The sequence below is a fragment of the Gasterosteus aculeatus genome, chromosome 10 (assembly GCF_964276395.1).
Source record: "Gasterosteus aculeatus chromosome 10, fGasAcu3.hap1.1, whole genome shotgun sequence".
NCBI classification, from domain to species: domain Eukaryota; kingdom Metazoa; phylum Chordata; class Actinopteri; order Perciformes; family Gasterosteidae; genus Gasterosteus; species Gasterosteus aculeatus.
Genome location: NC_135697.1, coordinates 7,717,869 through 7,736,545, shown reverse-complemented (window position 1 = coordinate 7,736,545; position 18,677 = coordinate 7,717,869). Strand labels below are relative to the sequence as shown.

General features: G+C 44.7%; 1 protein-coding gene across 2 annotated transcripts; it reads right to left on the bottom strand.

Annotated features, from left to right (window-relative positions):
• Positions 1 to 512: 512 nt before the first annotated feature.
• On the bottom strand, positions 513 to 15,976 carry LOC120826718 (zinc finger protein 516). 2 transcript variants are annotated; one of them, XM_040189222.2, is made up of 5 exons: positions 15,208 to 15,976; positions 5,838 to 7,342; positions 3,615 to 4,889; positions 3,380 to 3,444; positions 513 to 2,253 (listed from the first exon to the last, which is right to left on the bottom strand). In XM_040189222.2, the coding sequence occupies exons 2-5, from the start codon at positions 7,156 to 7,158 to the stop codon at positions 2,203 to 2,205; spliced, it is 2,712 nt and encodes a 903-aa protein (XP_040045156.2). In that variant the 5' UTR covers positions 7,159 to 7,342; positions 15,208 to 15,976; the 3' UTR covers positions 513 to 2,202. The 2 variants fall into 2 exon arrangements, with proteins under 2 accessions (XP_040045156.2, XP_040045157.2); XM_040189223.2 differs by lacking the exon at positions 15,208 to 15,976 and adding an exon at positions 13,052 to 13,211.
• Positions 15,977 to 18,677: the final 2,701 nt, after the last annotated feature.

The following is an 18,677-nucleotide window of genomic DNA, read 5'->3' as shown; positions in this document are numbered from 1 at the left end:
TAATCTATTCATTCCGTATCAGGAACCTCACCCCAAAAGGTGGGATTTGTCGTCTCCAGAATATCCTGAATTGGAGAAAAAAAAAGTCCTGTTGCATTTTGTAGCCGCATTTAAGTGTCCCAGCCTTAAATGTGCATTAATTGTGCATGCTAGATTTGACCAGGCTGTATTTTATCCTTTTCGGCAAAGAAAGCAAACCTGGTTCATCAGTGATTTATTATCCCATCATTTTAGTGTCAGGGAATCTGTGATTGACCTCATGATTTGCAGCAGAAGGCTCTGAAAGTGCATATATTTGGATTACTGACACCTGTCTTTTACCTTGTGGCACCTCGTCGTCGTCCTCGATCAAAATTAGCGCATATAATCCTCTTTTGTTCTCTTTATAAAAGCTTTCAAATGTCTGGTTTCTACTCCAATCAGCAATGTGTGCAATGCCTCAAATGTTGATTCGACTCAAGTCTGCACTTTGAGAAGCAGTGTGTGAGAGACGAGGACAATCATAATATCAATCTACGTTGACCAACTTTATTTGTACATGTTAACAGTCAGACAATATGTGGAACTGGTGAAAATAGAAATTCTTTTACCAACATAATTTAACTATGTTTACATGGTCTCAAACATTAACCCAGTGAGAGCTCACGTTTAAGCTTTTGCATAAATGTTCAGGTTTGCATTAAAATCAAGCATTTTCCTGTCAACCTTCTCCTCACAGACAGCAGTTCGATCACTAACACCTGCTGACTGCACAAGTCACTGACTCTCCGGCCTCCTCCTGGTTTTTCTTCCCCCTGTTGTTACTACAAATACAAAGTACCTTGGAGTGAAAATCACACTCTTAGTAAACAAAAGAAATACCTTAAATAAAATGAACAGATACAATATTTATCAAAAAACTGTCTTCCACACAGAACAAAGTCAGTACTCCAACAATAAATTGCGTATCCTCAAGATCACCCGAGAATCCATGAGTTGATGGCTTTTTGTCAAGTGCATAGACCGTTTCTCTACGGGAGCTGGATACACTGAATTTGGACTTACTAACGAATCTGCAAACTTACAACAAACACATTTTAGAATGAGGTGAACTTCAAAAATTCAAACAAATATTTCTCTTTAGTTGCTTAGGCGGCAAGTCAGGAGCCACATCAGCAGAAATCATCATTGCTACATTTCTACTTCTAAAAATCACAGCATTAAATTGCTACATCAACCGCAACGTCATCTTTCTGAAAGAAAACAACAGGATCACTTCACATTTCAAACGTAGAATGATAAAGCAGGACGCCACTTTTCACTGTATTTGTACTTTTTCGCACACTAACGAGTGACAGACTGGCTACGGACGATGTCCACCCCTTTAGGTATTTTCACACATTGAATGATTCTGGATCTAAGAGATTGGCAGTAGCTATGAATTTGTCACGGGTTTATCTTGAGTTAATATGTCCGCAGTCCCGCTTCCTCTTTTTGACATGGATTCAAAACTGGTCAAAAAAAAACTAAATGCTAGAATAGTTGTAGAGTTACAGAAATCTGCTCCCGTAAACTGGAAGTGAGCAGTCTGTTGACTTTCCACAACATTGGTTCTACCAAAATGATGGCACGGTTTAGCAGTAGTTGGCCAAAAACCACATAAAAGGTCTTATGTGTTGCAGCTATAATGTTCGGGAGAATTATTTTCATCAAAATCAAAAGTTCACTGACAAGCTGAATGATGAGACAATCAAATATAGTAATAACCCTAAAACAAAAAAAATACCATTCTACACCCATAAAGCGCTGTGTAAAACATAAATAAACAGTGTATAGGGAGGTAATTGTCAAGTTTTTTTTAAGATTGAGGTTTGTTTTATTGTTTTTGCATTTACTACTTAACACCAGCTGATATATGCGCTCCTTTAGTTAATGAAGCATCACATTTCATTCAAACACCCCCGACAAAATTCCAAACAGTTCTACCTTATTTCCAGAAAAGCTAGTTGTGTTTTGGTAACTAACAAAAAAAACAAAGAAACATATAAAACACAAATTAAACAACCATATTACAAAATAAGGGTCCACCTCATTGCATTGCATACATGCTGCATTATCCGGTGCCTCAATCTGTTTAGGAGTTATGGCTGGTTCCTTCTCAGAGAACAGTGGGCCTTGTTCTCTCTCATGCAGGCTGGGAGCGAACAGCAACACGGTGTAACTTCACGTTCCTTTATGAAGAGACCCTGAGGAGGAAGTGGAGCGGCTGTTGACCTGGAGGAGACAAATATGAGGCACACGAGTTAGATTGGATCTGACAACACAGAGGGGATAGTGTATGGGCACACTGTTGTTGATAAATTACAAAAAGGTGCATAACCATGTACTTAAATGTGTACCAAAGGGCAACAATGCTCCAATGCATAAACTATAATATGTATAAACTCTTAAATGACTTTCAACCGGTGCAATCAATTTGTTACCTATCGTGTGATCATATGATCGGTTTTGTGATTTTACAGTGTGTTAATACATATGATGGAATGATGTCTACAGCAGACCTCGTGTATTAGTCTGCATACAAGGCATCTTTAATTGAGCCTAAAGCTGCACGCAAGACTGCTTCATGCTACGCATATCATTAACAGTGAAGTTTTTTATCTTAGACACGTAAGAAGAAATGCAATGTAACTGTCTATGCTATGATGGCACACATTATTTTGTAATACCACCACTGGGTTTTCCATTTTCCATTTATCTCATTGGTAATTCCTCACTCGTACGGATACCGCAATTGTCCATCTTTAGTGTATTAAAAAGTTGCCCACGTATTACTCTGGGGGGGGGGGGGGGAAGAGGCAAGAACAGTTGTAGGTAGCATCAGGGTAGGCCTGACTGACAGGCTGATGACGCATCGTATGGAGATGCTGGTAGAGTCCATCCCTGAGGGGGAAAACCATGTTTTTGCCTCATCCCTGTCTATCAAAAAGACCGCACGAGTTCTCAACCGCACACGCAAACAAAAACAGCGTGCATGCCCACACACACATACACACACAGTTGAATAAGCTTTACTGCACATACCTGTGAAGAATAAAGGGACCTTAATGTCGCTCTAAATTTAGGAAAATTAATTGAATCTTTAGTTTTAGGCAAAATCTCAGTTTTTTTTCCACCACCAACTAACTGGTAATTTCTTCCCAAAATGAACTTTTACTACATCACACAATTGAATAAATAAAGGAGTAAACATATATATTATATAACTTCTATATTTTCAATTCAAAGCAAAAATGGCATGATTGGGCCTTGAACTAAAGTCCGTTCCTTCACTTTTCCGTAGGCTGAAGACTACAGATAATTTCTACCAAAACTACAATATGCTGCAAAGAAAACATACTTGTTTGGAAGCTTCAGTGGTGGAGTGGACCTCTTTGCCAAAATGTCCATTTAACTGCAACATTGCTGTAACAGGAGTATAGAAAGAGCATGTAAACGAATATCATGGTGACGTCTCATTCTGATTTCCACAAGTTTTAGAATGAAGGCCTACTGCTGACCATCCGTGTAAAACATCATAACGTCAACCAGTCTGTTTGCGGTAAATAAAAGACAAAAGCAAAGCTCTTCCTCACCTTGTGGATCAATCCTGGGGTCAACAAACCCCCAGTGCTGGTAAACGGCGGCCAGATCATGTGGACTGTAGTTTTTCAGGAGACTCAAAATATCAATGTCCATTGGCACATCTCCTGTTGACTCGCTCTTTACCTGAGCAAAACGGACTGGCTCCATATACGCTTTGTGACCCCACATGTTCATGGCAGCCCACAGATCGGGACCCTTAGGGCCTGAGGACGAGTCACGCGACTGCCTTTGGGAATGGGGTCTTTCCGCAGAGACGTCCGATGAAGCGCCGCCGTGATTTCTGGCCAACATGAAACCCAAACCCTCCTGTGGGAAGTTTGCCTCCACCGGCGGCGCTCTGTGGCTTCTGTGTTTGGGGCCGTCCGCCGGCTGGAGACCGGAGGAGCTCTTGCTGTGCACAATGCTGCTTGATGAAGTGGCTCGAGCGCCGGAGCCTTTACTGCCCCCCTTCTGTGCTCTGTTGTGTTCGACGGACTTCTTTTGAGCCGGGGGTCCCGTCCTCCCGCTGGACTGTGTCCCATCTGAGGAGCGCGAGTCCTTAGGCTGAGGCTTGGACTTGGGGGCTCCTGGTTGGGTCTTGGGAGCTGAGTGCTTACTGCTGGTGCTGCTGGAGGTTGCCGACCCTGGAGGCTGTGTGCGCTGAGTTCTTGGAGCGGGTAAGGCAGGGCAGTCCTTGCCTTCGAGGAATGGTGGCGGCCCCGTGCGTCTCCACTGGGCACCGGCAGCCTTCAGACTCTTGTTGCTGTTAATGCAGGGGGCCCACTTTGGTGCCGCGGAGCTGCTGCCGTCCACCCTGTGCGCAACTCGCTGGTGGATCCACAGCACTTCTGGGTAGTTGGTAGTGTGGGAGCAGTATGGGCACTGATGTCTTACCAGACCCGCCGTCTTTTTTAGATGAGTGACGGAGGCCTCTCCTTCACTTACGGGTAGTGAAGACAGATTAAGAAGACTTCCGGCGTCAGTGGTGTGGCCTTTCACCTCTGTGCCATTTGTCTTCTCTGCCTTAACATGTGATGCTGCTGACCCCGGGCCAGGTGTGCATGTGTAAGGATTCCAATATGGCTGACTGAGCAACAAACTCCTGTTCCTGAGGTAGTCCATGTATCGTGAGGCTTTGGAGCCACTCTGGCTGCTGTTGTCCACAGTCATGCTGTGCTTGCTGTGGGGACCCAGGAAGTCTTGGTGCTGCTTTTGAAGGTGAGACTTGAGTAGCGAGGCGTCGACCGTGTGGAAATCACAGTGCTCGCAGAAGTGTGTTTTTTTATCTGTAGGTAAAAGCAGAAGTTATGAAACCCGATATATTAAAGTGTTTGTGTACAACTTGTCCAATAGCAGCGATTACATGAGCAAACCTGGAGTCTCATAATGCAACAAACATCTGCTATGAGTACATCACTGTATCATCATGTGGCAGGTTTTGACAGACCTGAATGAACCTTCGACAGACGTCTTACTCTTACAATGAATGTTTCAGTTACTTTAAAGATTCTCAAAAGTTAACTAAAGTGTGATTGTTAATTTAATCGTTTAGACAAATTGGTGAATGGTGGAGAACCGGACACTCTTCCTTCCAGGCGGACGCCGGTCTAATCCTAGTTGAACGAGGCAAGATTTCAGCCTTTTATTTAGCAGTAGAGTAGGTTTAAAATGAGTTACCTTCCACAAAAGCATACGATTGTTATTCATAACCGGCTACAAAGTTTTCTTCATTAGATACTGATTTCTAATCGCCAAAATAAAAAAATATATTCTTTTAAATAATTCTCTGCTCTCTAATAACGGCTCTTCCAATTGTTAAAACCACTCGCACTTTGTCCAGCGTACCAGGTAATTCATATTGATGCGTATCGTTGAGTAATAGCCAACAAAAGGTATCTTTTAGCTCGTAAAAATGTTTTCCAATAAATCGGTAATACGTCAAAAAACTCTTCTGAACCCTCGGGTAGAGAAAGCCTTCATTGGTTTGCATTTTCAAAATATTATAGTATTATCAAGTGCATTTCCAGCTGTAATTCAGTTATAAATTCACTAGATGTCTCCCCTTTCCACGGTATAATGATGCTGAACTTTCACACGGATGACTTCCCTTACAGCAGTGTCCGATATCTGATCTTCATCGGCCTATATTGAGGTCAGTATTTCACCAGAAGAAGACTGCGTTTCAACAAACATTACCATTAGATAGATCAATTCAAACAAGCGTGCATGCTTACCCTCCTGGTCTTGACTCCGGTTGCTGTTGCTGCGTCTGGGTGTGAGGGCGACATCTTTGACTTTCTTAGTCTGCAGCGCCTCATAAAACGCGTGTCCAAGTCCGTTTAACAAAATCCGGTCTTTCTGAGAAATCTTCTTGTCTCCCCCTTTAGTGTGAGCCAAGCCGTTTGGCGAGCGCTCGGGGCCCGTTTCGCCCTTGATCTTCTTGATGTTGGAGCTGGAGGTGTCCGCCGGCTTCCTCTTCTTCTCCTGCTTCAGCGGCACGTACTCGCCCTTTTCTGTGTCGAACGCCACCTCGGCATCCGCTAGCCTCTCCTCCCATCCCAGGCATTTCTCCGTGGCCTCCACCAGTCGCCCCCTGGTGGCCAACTGCCACGCTTGGTAACTGCAAATCGGATCCAGCTCTGGAATTCGCCTGCCAGCGCTCTTGTCCTCCGGCGTTTCCCTCGGCCCGGCGCGCGTGAGGCTCAGACTTTCCAAAAACCGCGTCTTGGCAGCGTGCGGCTCAGAGGGACCGGCCCCCTGCTGGGGTGTCGGCGTGCGGCCGTGGGTGGGTTTGTGGAGCTTTTCGTGCGCCCGTAAGGTCTTGCGGTCATCGAAGAAGTTCCCGCAGCCGGCGCAGAGCTCATACAGGCAAACCTCGTTGGCGAGCGCCGCCGGGTCCTGGGGAACCCCGTTGACGGTGGCGGGCGGCTCGTTGCTTTTGCCGCCGCTCAGCTGGGCTTTGACCCGGTGAATGCGCATGTGGCTCTGGAGGAACCACGCCTGGCGGAAGCGGCGTCCGCAGATCCGGCAGCCGTGGTCCTGTGCATTGCGGTGCCTTTTCATGTGGGATTTGAGGAGGAGTACCTGAGGGAAAGCCTGGCCACAGATGCTGCAGGTACAGGACCCATCGTCGCCCCCGTCGCCCAGCTCCATGGCGCCTTTGCCCTTAACCTTTTTCTTGGTTCCTTTCTTCTTCGCTTTCATGGGGACGTTTTGAGCTTTGTCGGGTGCGCCGACGCTCTCTGCAGGGTCGGGCGTCGCGGGGTCTCGAGCTCCGGCCCCTCCCTTGTCACCGAGGTCGCGGCTGAACAGGCCGAGCTTATGGCTGCGGATGTGGGCCTTCAGGCTGCCCTTCTGCGCCGCCCGGTGCTCGCAGTACGGACACTTGTAGGGCTTTTCCCGCGTGTGTCTCCTCATGTGCTGCGACAGAGAGCTGAGAAGAGGAAAGCTGCGGCCGCACACCCCACAGGTGTGGCCGGAGGTCTCGTCCACCGCCTCCGCCTTTGTATTTGCCGTGAGGTTTTGTGAGCCATCCTCCCGCTCTTCTGTCTCCATTACTTTTCCTGGAGCACCGGTCAAAAACCACAGCAGTGCAATGAATCTAAGTGTGCAAAGTTTATCTGTCAGTGAGTTCTCAGGGCACGCATGAAAAACTTGCAAAAGTTCCCGGCTTTAGTGTCCATCCTCACACTTGAAAAGATGTTCTTTGTTCACGTTGTTTACTGTTTGGCAACAATACCTTGGGAAAGACAAAAGAAATTTAAATTAGGCTTGTTATTGTTACACTTATGAATCATATTCACAAATGACATCAAAAAAGGTCAGTGAAAAAATAGTACTGCTTAAATAATTACATAATATAATCTGTCTTAAGTGGAGTTGATAATAGCATTCTAAGGCCTAATCACTTTCAATGATAATGAATTACCCCCAAAAAGTCATTCGTTTGGTATTTATTTTAAGTACACATCCAGATTTACTCAACAATATACATTGAAACCAAGAATAAACCACATTCATAAGAAAAGGAAATCTTCACATTAAACAGTAAAAACAAAAAGGCCAATAAAACTCAACATTTAACACATAAACATAGAATCCTGGAGGCGATAGTTGTTGAGGCTGGAGCACAGAGCACCAAGCTGTTAGGCTACTTCGAGATGAATCATATGAAGAGTAATGAAATATCTGTGGTGCTTTCAGCCGACAACAAGGTGACATCTCTTAAAGGTTTAAAGGGAAACTTTAGAAATCAGAAAACAAACTACTTGTATTTTAAAATGAAACCTGTAAATGATCAGTGTTTCTTTCTTTCAGGCATGCCGTCTTTTAACTCGCTACAGATTTCAAGAATCAAGGATTTACAATATTTGATAAAGTAGTTCCAATAATAATAATATAATAATAGTAATAATACTTCTACCTGGATAAAAGACTGGATGATAGTTGAATCATAAACTGGTGACATTTTTTACTCAAAGAACTACAAAAGGTTTCTCTTTCAAAGTTATTACTCTAGTTTGCTTTTAAGTAACGTATCAAAGGAATGTGGAGAGATGAACTGGAGTCACTGAACTAGGCAGCCTTACATTTCAGGTAGTTTCCCTCGTGTGTAAAAACAACAAACCAGAGAGCCCGCTGAGGCCATTTGCATCACACTGATTTTCAAATAACCTTTGTCCCTCTGTGGATGAACGACGCCTGTCTGTGCGCATTAGAGCGCGGGTCAGTGTCTCAACATGCGTGTGTGTCGTTCTTTGGTTTCCTGTGCCTAAATTGAGTGTGTGAGGTGAAGCATGAAGAGATGCATTCATTCCTGGCCAACAAGGCCAGGAATGAACAACCCTGAGGGGGCGGTCCACTCTAATTCACGATCAATAATCCATTATCACCCAACTTCATTTTACTAGCCAGCATACAGGCACAGGACCTAATTCTGGGGGGGGGGGGGTGTTTAAATAAAATGGTGGGTATCGGTAACTAGGTAAATATATTTCTAAATATTAGTTTAAATAATGATACATCGTAGCCCCTCGTCATGTCATGTGTCATCATTCCTCACCGACGTCGTCTTCATGTGAAAGGAAACCAGAAAACGTGATGCATAAAGCTACAGATACCTAAAGAAAATCAGAACAAATTCATCAAGGACCCGAACAGACCTTTCTTTTTTACTCCGTAGTGAAGCCGATGCCCGGTCCGGACCTGATGCGGTTGAACATGGTTCCTAAAGCAAACCTATTTGTTGCAGTGGCATCCAGCCAGCCAGGCAGTCAAAAGAAAAAACCTGCTATTGTGTTGGCCGCACCAGAACTGTCACATCGCCTCATGTCTGGCCCTCCACTCCTCTTTGGGGGGTCAAGAGAGTTATTGTTAAAGCAAAGAGGCCAGTGCCTACACGTCAGTGTCTTCCAACACATGTCTGAGCTACGAGGCGGGACAAAGGGCGACCCTTTGTTTGTCTCGTCTGTCTTTTGGGTGTAAAGGAAAAAACAAGGTTGCACATAACGCGAAAAAGAGACGTTGACTCCGGTCATCATTTTCCAGGTACGAGCTTGTCTAGCTGTCTGTATCTGGTTCCACAGTCGCATCTGCCTGCCCGCCTGCAGTCATGTGTGCTGATCCGCTCACACTGGAATGGGTGTTCTATCTGGAGTATGGGAGGGGTTTAGGAGGGTTTTTTTTCCCCCGCATATGGCAGGTGTTTGGTAGGCAGACGCCATCAGATTAGTGTATGGGTAATGTGGCACACTGTCTCCAAGAGGGGGGAGGATGTGCAGGGCAAACTGGAGGGTGGCAATTAAGGGGTTAAGGTTAAGGCGAACGTAATGAGTTGCCACAATGGGGATAAAGTCAGAGAGCTGAGGGCAACAGATGGGAATAAACGGGCCATCAGTGTGGGGCTAGCCGCTTCTACAGTATGAGCTTATGCCTTTATCAAAGCCTGTGTGCTTACTTAGCTCGTGCTACATTTGCATCTGCAGTATCCCACTTTTGCTAAATCATACCGAAAAAATGCTAATGTGCAGGGTTTGTATTGAGCAAGGAATTTGTTTATTCATTTCTAACAAACATTTGATCGCCCCAGTGATCGCCCTCCCTTTTCCACCTTTCTTGCCTTCATCCCATAACTACTGAAAAGCCCTTTGGAGGATGTGTAAGTAATGCAGATAGCCAAACATGTTGCTCCGGGGGGGCTTAACTCATTTCTTTTAGAATCCCTTGCTCCCTCTTTCTCTCTCTTTTCTTTGGCAGATGAATAGGCATGTCCAGTCAGCTGTCCTCGCATTGATTCATCCTGACGTCCCAACCAGCTCAGCACAAACTCCCTATGGTCAGGGCACTGATGCTGAGAGTCTCTAGTGTATGTGTGTGTGTGTGTGTGTGTGTGTGCTCGGTTGCTGTGGGTGTAATTTCCTGCCAGGATCTGCAAATAGAATTTCCCTTGAATTTACTTTGCGACACAGTTTATCATCCAATACAACAAAATACCTCACATGGCAACAAATGTCCTGTCTACAGTCAGCAACTTCAGAAGCAGTTGCATATAAACCCCCATAACTGTGCGAGTATATGTGCCTGCCCGTGTGTGTGTGCGTGCTTGTGCGCGTGCTTGTGCTTTAGTCATCCAAATATTCTCAACAACCAGCATCCAGCCCGTGCCAACATACCCCTGACTGGAGATAGCATGTGACCGTCCTTATGCTAGTGTTCAAAGCCATAGTCACTCGCTAAGCCTCAGCTCGCATCTACCGTTTTGTGTCCAATAATCCTGTCTGATTCACAACCACGGCATGAAACTAAATTGATGCAACAACCGACCATGTTTTATTTCCTGTACATGTCGGTTAAATGCAACGGGAGGGAGATTGCGGGAGGAGACATTTTTTGTTTTATCTTTAAGTCCTTCGGGCTCACCTAAGAATCCGAGACCTGTCTGCTGTGGGCAGTTTTAATGTGAAAAATAAAAAATAATTAAACATAATATCAAGTTCCTGGAGGCTTTGTGTCTGTGGAAAACCATTTGACGTCTAGTTTCATGCATATGTGCATACAAACTGTCCACACTCCCTTATTGGAGGTCTACTATCACGCACTCCAACATTTGGGGGGTATAAGCATCAGTTGTGTGATAAAGCGCTCTACTGTGTAGTATTTAAAATGGCCTTAATTTGGCAAAATAATTGGCCTTTTCATGTAAATGTTTGATGTTTTGTATGTGAAATGCCTTTGGTGACCTCTAGCAGCTTAAACCAGAAACGACTAAGTCATATTTGAAAATGGGCATAAATTCTTTATTAAGCCATGCTGGAACAAGTCGTTCTCCTAGTGTAATAACCATAATGAACAACTGTGCAGTACGACGCTCCAGCAAAGGACAAACATATAAATCTGTTCCGGGGCAAGTATGCAGAAAATGTAATCTCTGCTGATGCGGTTGAAGACTTCTCCTTCCAGATGTAGGGGGGTCGGCACACACTCCCAGGTGCTTGCATGAGATGACGTGTTTTTAATGCCCCACATTCAGGTCTGTGAGATAAATAAGCTTCCGTTGCAAGTTCATAAAAAGGACTCCTCGTGACTCCTTCCGAATCCCACGGCTACAGAGTCCTTCACAACACCAATGTGACCACAGGGGAAAAACCCTTTTTAGTGCAGGATTAAAGATTATCGATTTTGATTCTTATAGCACTTTGCTCCATTTCCCAAGCGCAAGACAGGCCGCGTCGCGTTGACCACGCCGACCTCATGATGCCTCAGCGCGACCCGGTAACCTCCTGCATGGCTCCTAATTCAAGAACCGAAGGCGTTCCTAGAGCGAGGCGATCGTGTGACCAACGCTGGTCGCGCAGCGCAGCGATGTGGGCAAACAGCCTAATGTACCTACGAGATTAGAAAGCCATGAGCTCAACGGCCACGAGCACGGGCAAAGTTGCACACAATCGAGCCCATCCCCCTCCTCCTCCTCCTCCTCCTCCTCGTCCAACTCCGCACTCGGTTACACAACATATACGGGGATTACTCTTCATAGCACGAGATGAGCTGCTCAATGAGTGGCCTTTTATCACGGATGCCCGTTAGTGCTACAAAGCGAGAGATCGGACCCTGACAAAGAGGAGAGGGAACCGTGGCGGTGCTTTTAACCGGTTGTTGTGGAAATATGAACAGTTGCTTTAAAAAAGCGAGAGCCGTCTAGTGCAAGCCCCCAAAATCCAGACGTTAGAGAAAGATGACCCGGACAATGGGACTGGGGGAAAAAAAAAGAAAAACGAGGCCACGGTGAAGAGACGTGATCCGCGGGGACATTTTGAAATGACTGTTATTGACGTTAATTGACGTTGTGGTGGGTCTGAGAATCCACGGCGGACATACCCTCTTTTCGGTGTGGATTGGCCAGTGTGGGAGACACTGGAGTATAATCTGCCGGCATTAACTTGCTCTCTAAAAAAAGCACTCTCGACAGGGATTAGATTATCATGGCAAGGTCAGCTCAGACTCGCTCCGACAGTCTCCCTCTATGTCTCTCCATCTATCGCTCTGCAACCCCCGTCTTCCACTCGGTCAGTTTTGTCCGTCATCCCTCTCCGCCCCGCGGCGTCGCTCAGGTGCCGCCGTTCACAGAGCCACTCATTGCGGCCTTACATATGTAAAGATTAAGCTGCCGAGGCAAAAGAAAACGTAACAGATTAACACGGATTAAATAAGCGGGCGGTACAGTGTCCTCCTCCAAAGCTTGAGGCCACAGAAAAAACGCAAACTTCAAAATACCCCCACCATGTTTGTTGATTAAAATCAGATTAGATTACAGGAGGAAAATATCTTGCTCTTGCAGTTTGACCTGGAAAAGAAGACCGTTAAAAGTCACACTCGATTTATTCTCTGTGGAGAAATCTCCACATCGAAAACCCTGGCGACACCTTCAGTTACAAATTAGTGATCTACAAAGTCTATCAGGTCTGTCTGATAATGGAGCCGCAGTAGTTTCTCACTAATATGCTGATTATTTTTTCAGATACATACTGTACATTTTGTTATATTATAAAATAGCAAGAGGGCCGTAACAGTTCCCCAGAGCCCAATTTGACGGTTAAATTGCTTTTATTTTTGTTACATTAGTCCAGCAACCAACACAAATTTAAGCATTTAGAAGGACTGAAGGAAGCGACTTTTTGCTTAATTTAATAAATATTTTGATCAACTAATCTCTGCGATTTGAATCAGTATCTGGTATTGATTTTAGCCCCAGTTCAAAACTTAATTTTTGGGGAAAATCCAATACTACAGTAAAATTTCCTTTTGCCTAAGGGGGTGTGCTTTTGCGATATGTGAAATCTTTGATCAAACGTATCCCATTACAAAGCAGATGGGGAGTTCTAGTGCAGAACATTGTGTGTAATTTCCTATTTCCTGCTATCATTAAGGTAAGGATGGAAGAGTAAGGCGATACCTGCGATTTTACCCTGGAGCCAAAGAATGACAGCTGGCGGCGAGGTCTGGATTATGTTTCCCATCGGGGGCGTTGCATCTTTTACACCACGGCTTCTTTGGAGTAGAAAGGGCCGATAAGTAACCCGACTCCCTCCGACCCATCCAGTCTCCTCTGTCTCAACGGGGATCTGTGAGCGCCTTACTCATCCCTCCCGTCCTCCATCTGGACATTTTGCCAGTGTTTGCACTCCAGTTCCTACACTGGGGATTTTTACTGGGCAGGTTGTTTTCTTCCGATTCATCACAAGACTCACTCAATTCTTTCTTGCACTAATATTTTGTTTTGGTGGGTGAGATGTTGACAAAGCAACGTTGCTTATAGTGCCCTAAAGAGGAATCCGCACTGGGTCGGGACCTTGTCTAGTCTGCAATAACCTTCAGAAGAAAACCGTATTATTTTAATCTGCAAATGGCAGGGACGTTGACACGGATCCAATGGACCAGGGCCTATTAACAAATCCAATTTCTACGAGTCCGGTACGCTGTCGATCTGTATGCTCTGCTGTCAGGTTGTAACATCACAAAAGGGGATGCACACTCAGCAGGATGTGCACGCGTGTACAAGCAGATCCACATAAGCATTGTATATTAGTGTGTTCAGTATGCAAGCGTATCATTTATGGACCTGCTCATAGTGTAGATGTAATAACGACAGTTGGTACTTAATAGTTACGGCGGGATTTCTTTGGTTTTGAAATACTGGCAGCAGGTCATCTGATGAGGTACTGTAGCTTTTGAAGAGGTATCGATTTGGATCGACACACGCTGTGTGTTAACAATGCGTTCACAAAAACAACAGCTTAATGACCTGTTTAGAACACCCATCTCTTTTACAGTGACGGGATCAGTCGTCTCCACAGGTTCTTCTGGCTATTTTAATGGATGATTTGTTTTGTTTCATTGAATGCTGCTTTGGTTTTTGGATAAATGCAAGCATTTTTTTTTTGTAGTTATTATAATATTTATTCCAGAATGTTTCCTCATCACACTAATACTAATGTGGTTTGGCCCCTGTCCATTTTGAAGCTGTGTTTTTGTCGTTCATTCACTCCAGATTAAGGAAAAACAAATGTCTAAACCCATTGTCACACAAGGGAGCTGCCCAAAGTGGCGATGGCCTTACCCCTGACATCTTCCTGTCTGCACCCCTCCCCCCGTTCAGCGACAAGCCCCTGTCCAGACCTCAGCCTCCTGACCTAATCTAGATGATTAAATCATTTTTTTTTTCTTTAGCACAAATTTTGTCCCCCTGTTACTCTTGTCTAGTAGTCGTCGCACACCATCCCCTATTGATCGTCATGCTGAGGAGATTACCCTAATAGCTGGGATTACCTCCCCACATGTTGGTTGGCCACATACAAGGGGGGAGGAGAGCTGGGGATGGTGCATGTTGTGCAAGTGTATGGAAGGAGGGGTGGATGAGTAAGAAATGGAATAATCTGGGTTTGTTTATTCTCCAGTGCATTAACATAAAGGCGATGTAACGTCTGCCGTGTGGCCTGTGGGACGTAATTAGGCTTTACACACAACTAACACGTCTCCGTCCCAGGTTTTAAACGCCTGCTTGCAATGCTGTTTATAAGGAATCAAACACATTCATTCAACCATTGACAGGAACAGGTGTATTTGATTGGTTAATGTTTTCAGTTATTGCGTAGAAAAACGCCACACTGTTGGTCAGACATGAAGCAGGTACTCTGCATAGTTAAAAACAATACAAACATTTGAATGACCGAACTATTTATCAACAACAAAAACTGTCTGTCAGTTGCAGCCCTGCCACACACTAATCACACAACCCCTAATAACAAAAACCACACGAACTGGGCAGCTCCATCCCATCCACATGTTTCACCACGGCTGCGTGGGAACATCTCCGGCCTGCTGACAAGTTCACCGCTTGTAACGCGCACCAGAGGGGGAAGAAGCTACAAATCAAGATGTTTGTACCCATGCATGCATGCAGGCAGAGGGGGAGAGAGGGAGGGAGGCTGGAGGGAGACTGGAGGGAGACTGGAGGCCATTGAGACAGTGCAGAGAAAAGGAATTCCGTTAATCCGCCGCTGATCTGGTACAATGGCAGCCTTGTTGTCTGTCCCGCTCGCGCTCACTTACCACAAGTTGTGCGTCGTGCGTCGACAATGTCCGCCGATGGCCGCCGCCTCCCAGCTGCGCCGGACCCGCGGGAGCGACGCGGAACGTCCCGCCGGTGATCGCGCGCGGCGCGGAGGGGGAAGTTCTCGCTGCTCGCGACACGCGATCCACAGGACACTTGTGCCGCGATGCCGACTCACCGACAGACGGGCTGTTGTTGCAGCCTAGTTAACTTTGCACCCCCCCCCCCCCCCTACTCCCAACACACACACACACACACTCCCACCAAACACACACACAAACTCCACCAAATAAAAAGCGAGCGGGCGGACTGAGACTCGCAGCATCACCGGCGTTTGGCTTCTTACCGTGGGGGGGTGAGGGGGGTTACTGGGCGGCAGGTCGCTCCTGCAGGAATCCCATTAGTGATTTAAAAATAATAACAAAAGAAACGAGCTGCGTTTGATGGATTAACGCGTCAACAAATCACGCACGGCCATCCGTGCGCTGTGCGCGGGGGTTTTTCTATCCTCCGCAGCGCTAAAACTTCTCCGTCTTTCAATCACAGCGGAGCACCTGGAGGGCAGCGCGGTCCTCCTCCTCCTCCTCCTCTTCCTCCTCCTCCTCCTGCGCAGCGGCAGTGGTTGTTATTGGTTTACGTTATTAACGTTAAAACAAAAAAAGCAAACACGCGGCGGCGGATCTTTGCGTGCGCGCGGCCCCTGTCCGCTGCGTGCGCGTCGCGAGGCGGCGACCTCCTCACGCGCATCTCGTTACCCGGAGAGTAAAGAGTAATATGACGTCAGCTGGAGGCGCGCTGACGGGGTCGGTCAGCTGGAGGGAAACAAACTTCAGTCCAGCATGTTGTTGTTTTTTTGGGGTGGTTTAAAAAAAATAATAATAATAATAATAATAAAAAATAATTTGTTTCAGTCACAACACGCCAATTGCTTAAATGGTGAAATAAGCAGTGATGGGATGTATCTTGTATTATTATGAGGCTTTAAACTTTTACTTTACCACATTCTGGCAGCCAACGTTGCTTTTTTTTTAATAACAATTGTTATCAACTTCGCTGATTCATAAAATTGATGAAATACTTCAGACGTCACTAACACGCATTGATTCATTCCGCTTGGGGGAGGCTCGGTGTCTCTTTCCTTCACTGTCCAACTTGTCCCGAGTGAACGGACCCGGGCTGCGTGCTGCTGTGTCGGAACATCGCCACTAGGGGGCGCTGTCACTGCGGCCCTCCTCCTGCCGACACCGGGACGTGTTGGATTCTCATCCGTACAATGGATGGCGACAAAGCCGCACCGCGTTGGTCCCCGCGCAGAATGCTCAGCACAGCAGCACGACCAGCTTGGTTTTATGACACAACTGACCAAATAGTTTTAATCACATACTATATTTGTCTGTGTTTGACGTTTTGGATTTGTACTTTTGATATGCTGTTGTATACGCATATCGTTGTGAGAGGGTCGTAGGGCTCAGCTTCTCAAACCAGAAGAAGAAAGAAAAAGCAAATGTTTGTAACCACAAGTTGTCATTTTAACGCTTCTGATTGTAAGAGAAACATGACGTTTTTGTTAAACGCTGTCATATCCTGGCATCTGTGTCGGTGCGTGAAGTTGGATGCTGAGTTTTTGGCCTATAGTTGCAGTGCGGTGTACTGTGAGAATAACCGCGTGTGTTCATGTGTGGCGATAATTAATCTGCCAGATCGCAGATGCTACAAGGACCTAAATAAAGCTGCGTGGTGGAAGAAAACGTTGAGGTTGACCTTGTGGCACATTGTTGCCAATGAAAAAATGAAAAGCTTGCATGGTTTGTTCAGCTCGGTCAAGAAAATGGCTCAGATTTGACAGACCAGCATTAATCAACTTCCCCGCTCTTCCGCCAATTCCAATCTAATTTAATTTAGTAATTTACTGCTGATGTTCTTTCCCCTATCAACGAAGTATAATTAAGACTCATCTCTGCTGCTCAATCTAATCTTGAAGCAACGCCCCAGATATAAATAGAAAAGAACAAAGTGGCTTTGATGGATTTTCTTTCTTTTAAAATCTTTTTTTTTTCAAACAAATAATTAAGGTCCAAGCACCTTCAACATTTCCACATTGTTACCATGCGGCCTAATTGTGCAAAGACTTCCTTATTAACTCTTTGATGTTAAGTGTTTAATCTGGATAAAGAATTGTTGCATGTGCTCTATTCTATTAATGCAAAGAGTAGTAAGCAAGACGTGTAAATGTTGCCATTGTATTAATGCCATTCATCCACCTTTCCTGACAGATCCTGAAGTTGATTTGCACCAAAATTGGTGAAGCTATTCAACAGAAAACTGATTTTCAGTTGAAAAGTTACACACTGACCCAACTGACCTATTATATATTTTGTCATGGAGCACTTTTCCAATGCAATGTTAGCGTGTTTTACAAAAACGTCATAGCAGTTATTGTTCGGATAGCTGGAATATAAAGATTTGTAACCCAGTTGCATAAAACGTATGCATCTCTTAATCCAACAACTTTGATGACAATATGATGTGGAAAAGATCAATAATCAAGGAATCCCCACCAAATTGTCTGGAGTCCAGATAGAGACAGCAGTTCTTTCTCTTCTGGGTATTTTGCTCTTTGTTCTGGGTTGTTTTGTTTTTTTCATCGACTTCAATATCTGTTTTGTAGAGTTTTTTTTTCCATTGCAGACCAATTCTGATCTGAAAAAGCGGGGAGGAAAATATGATTGGGTGGAGCAGGAATTTTCAGGGCGGTGTACATGCACAATGTTGTTGCTGTCTCGCTTGGAGATAATCCGATGTTGTGCAGCAGAGCTCGTGACTTCAACGCGACAAATGGTTGCAACCTGACAGTTTCCCTCTTTCATTATATCCAGGTAAGATTCATTTTTTCTATATAGCTTAAAATATATGTGAATAGAAATATGACAAAGTACTGTGGTTGGTTTTAGTTCACACTTACTATATATTTACTTGTTGTTTAATTTATATGTGACACTTCTTATTTTAACCGTTCAATATTACAAAAAGAAAGCTGTCTATTTCTATCTAACTTTAGATTTGGTTGTTTATAACCTTTTACCAATTACAATTAAGTTATAAATGAAAAGATTTGTGCATTAGAGAAACGTATGCCTTAGCTAGCTATCTCTAGCCCATCTAGCTGTAAAATGTCTTCAGAGTCAACGGGGTCAAAGCGAACTTTTAATTAAAACGTACTGACTATAATGTGAGAGGATTATTCAGTTTAAACCATGTTTCGATAAATTAACTAAAGTAAATCTACCGTATCCTTAAAAAAATCCTGTAACATTTTAGTAAGTGAAGACTGCAAAGAGTATTGCTACATATCATTTATGAAACTTTAATATCCTTTACGTCTAAATCTGTCATATAAGTTTGAATAATTTCTTGATTCGTATTGCATGTAAAACTAACATTTATAAAGTTTCAGTTAAATAACTGGCAC

What these genes read in the sequence shown, in the direction of transcription:
- LOC120826718 (XM_040189222.2), bottom strand. Translation starts at nt 7,158, where the DNA reads ATGGAGACAGAAGAGCGGGAGGATGGCTCACAAAACCTCACGGCAAAT. An exon ending in CCGGAGTCAAGACCAGGAGG is followed by an intron (nt 4,890 to 5,837) that starts GTAAGCATGCAC and finishes TTTTACCTACAG; the next exon opens with ATAAAAAAACACACTTCTGC. An exon ending in CCCCAGGATTGATCCACAAG is followed by an intron (nt 3,445 to 3,614) that starts GTGAGGAAGAGC and finishes CTCCTGTTACAG; the next exon opens with CAATGTTGCAGTTAAATGGA.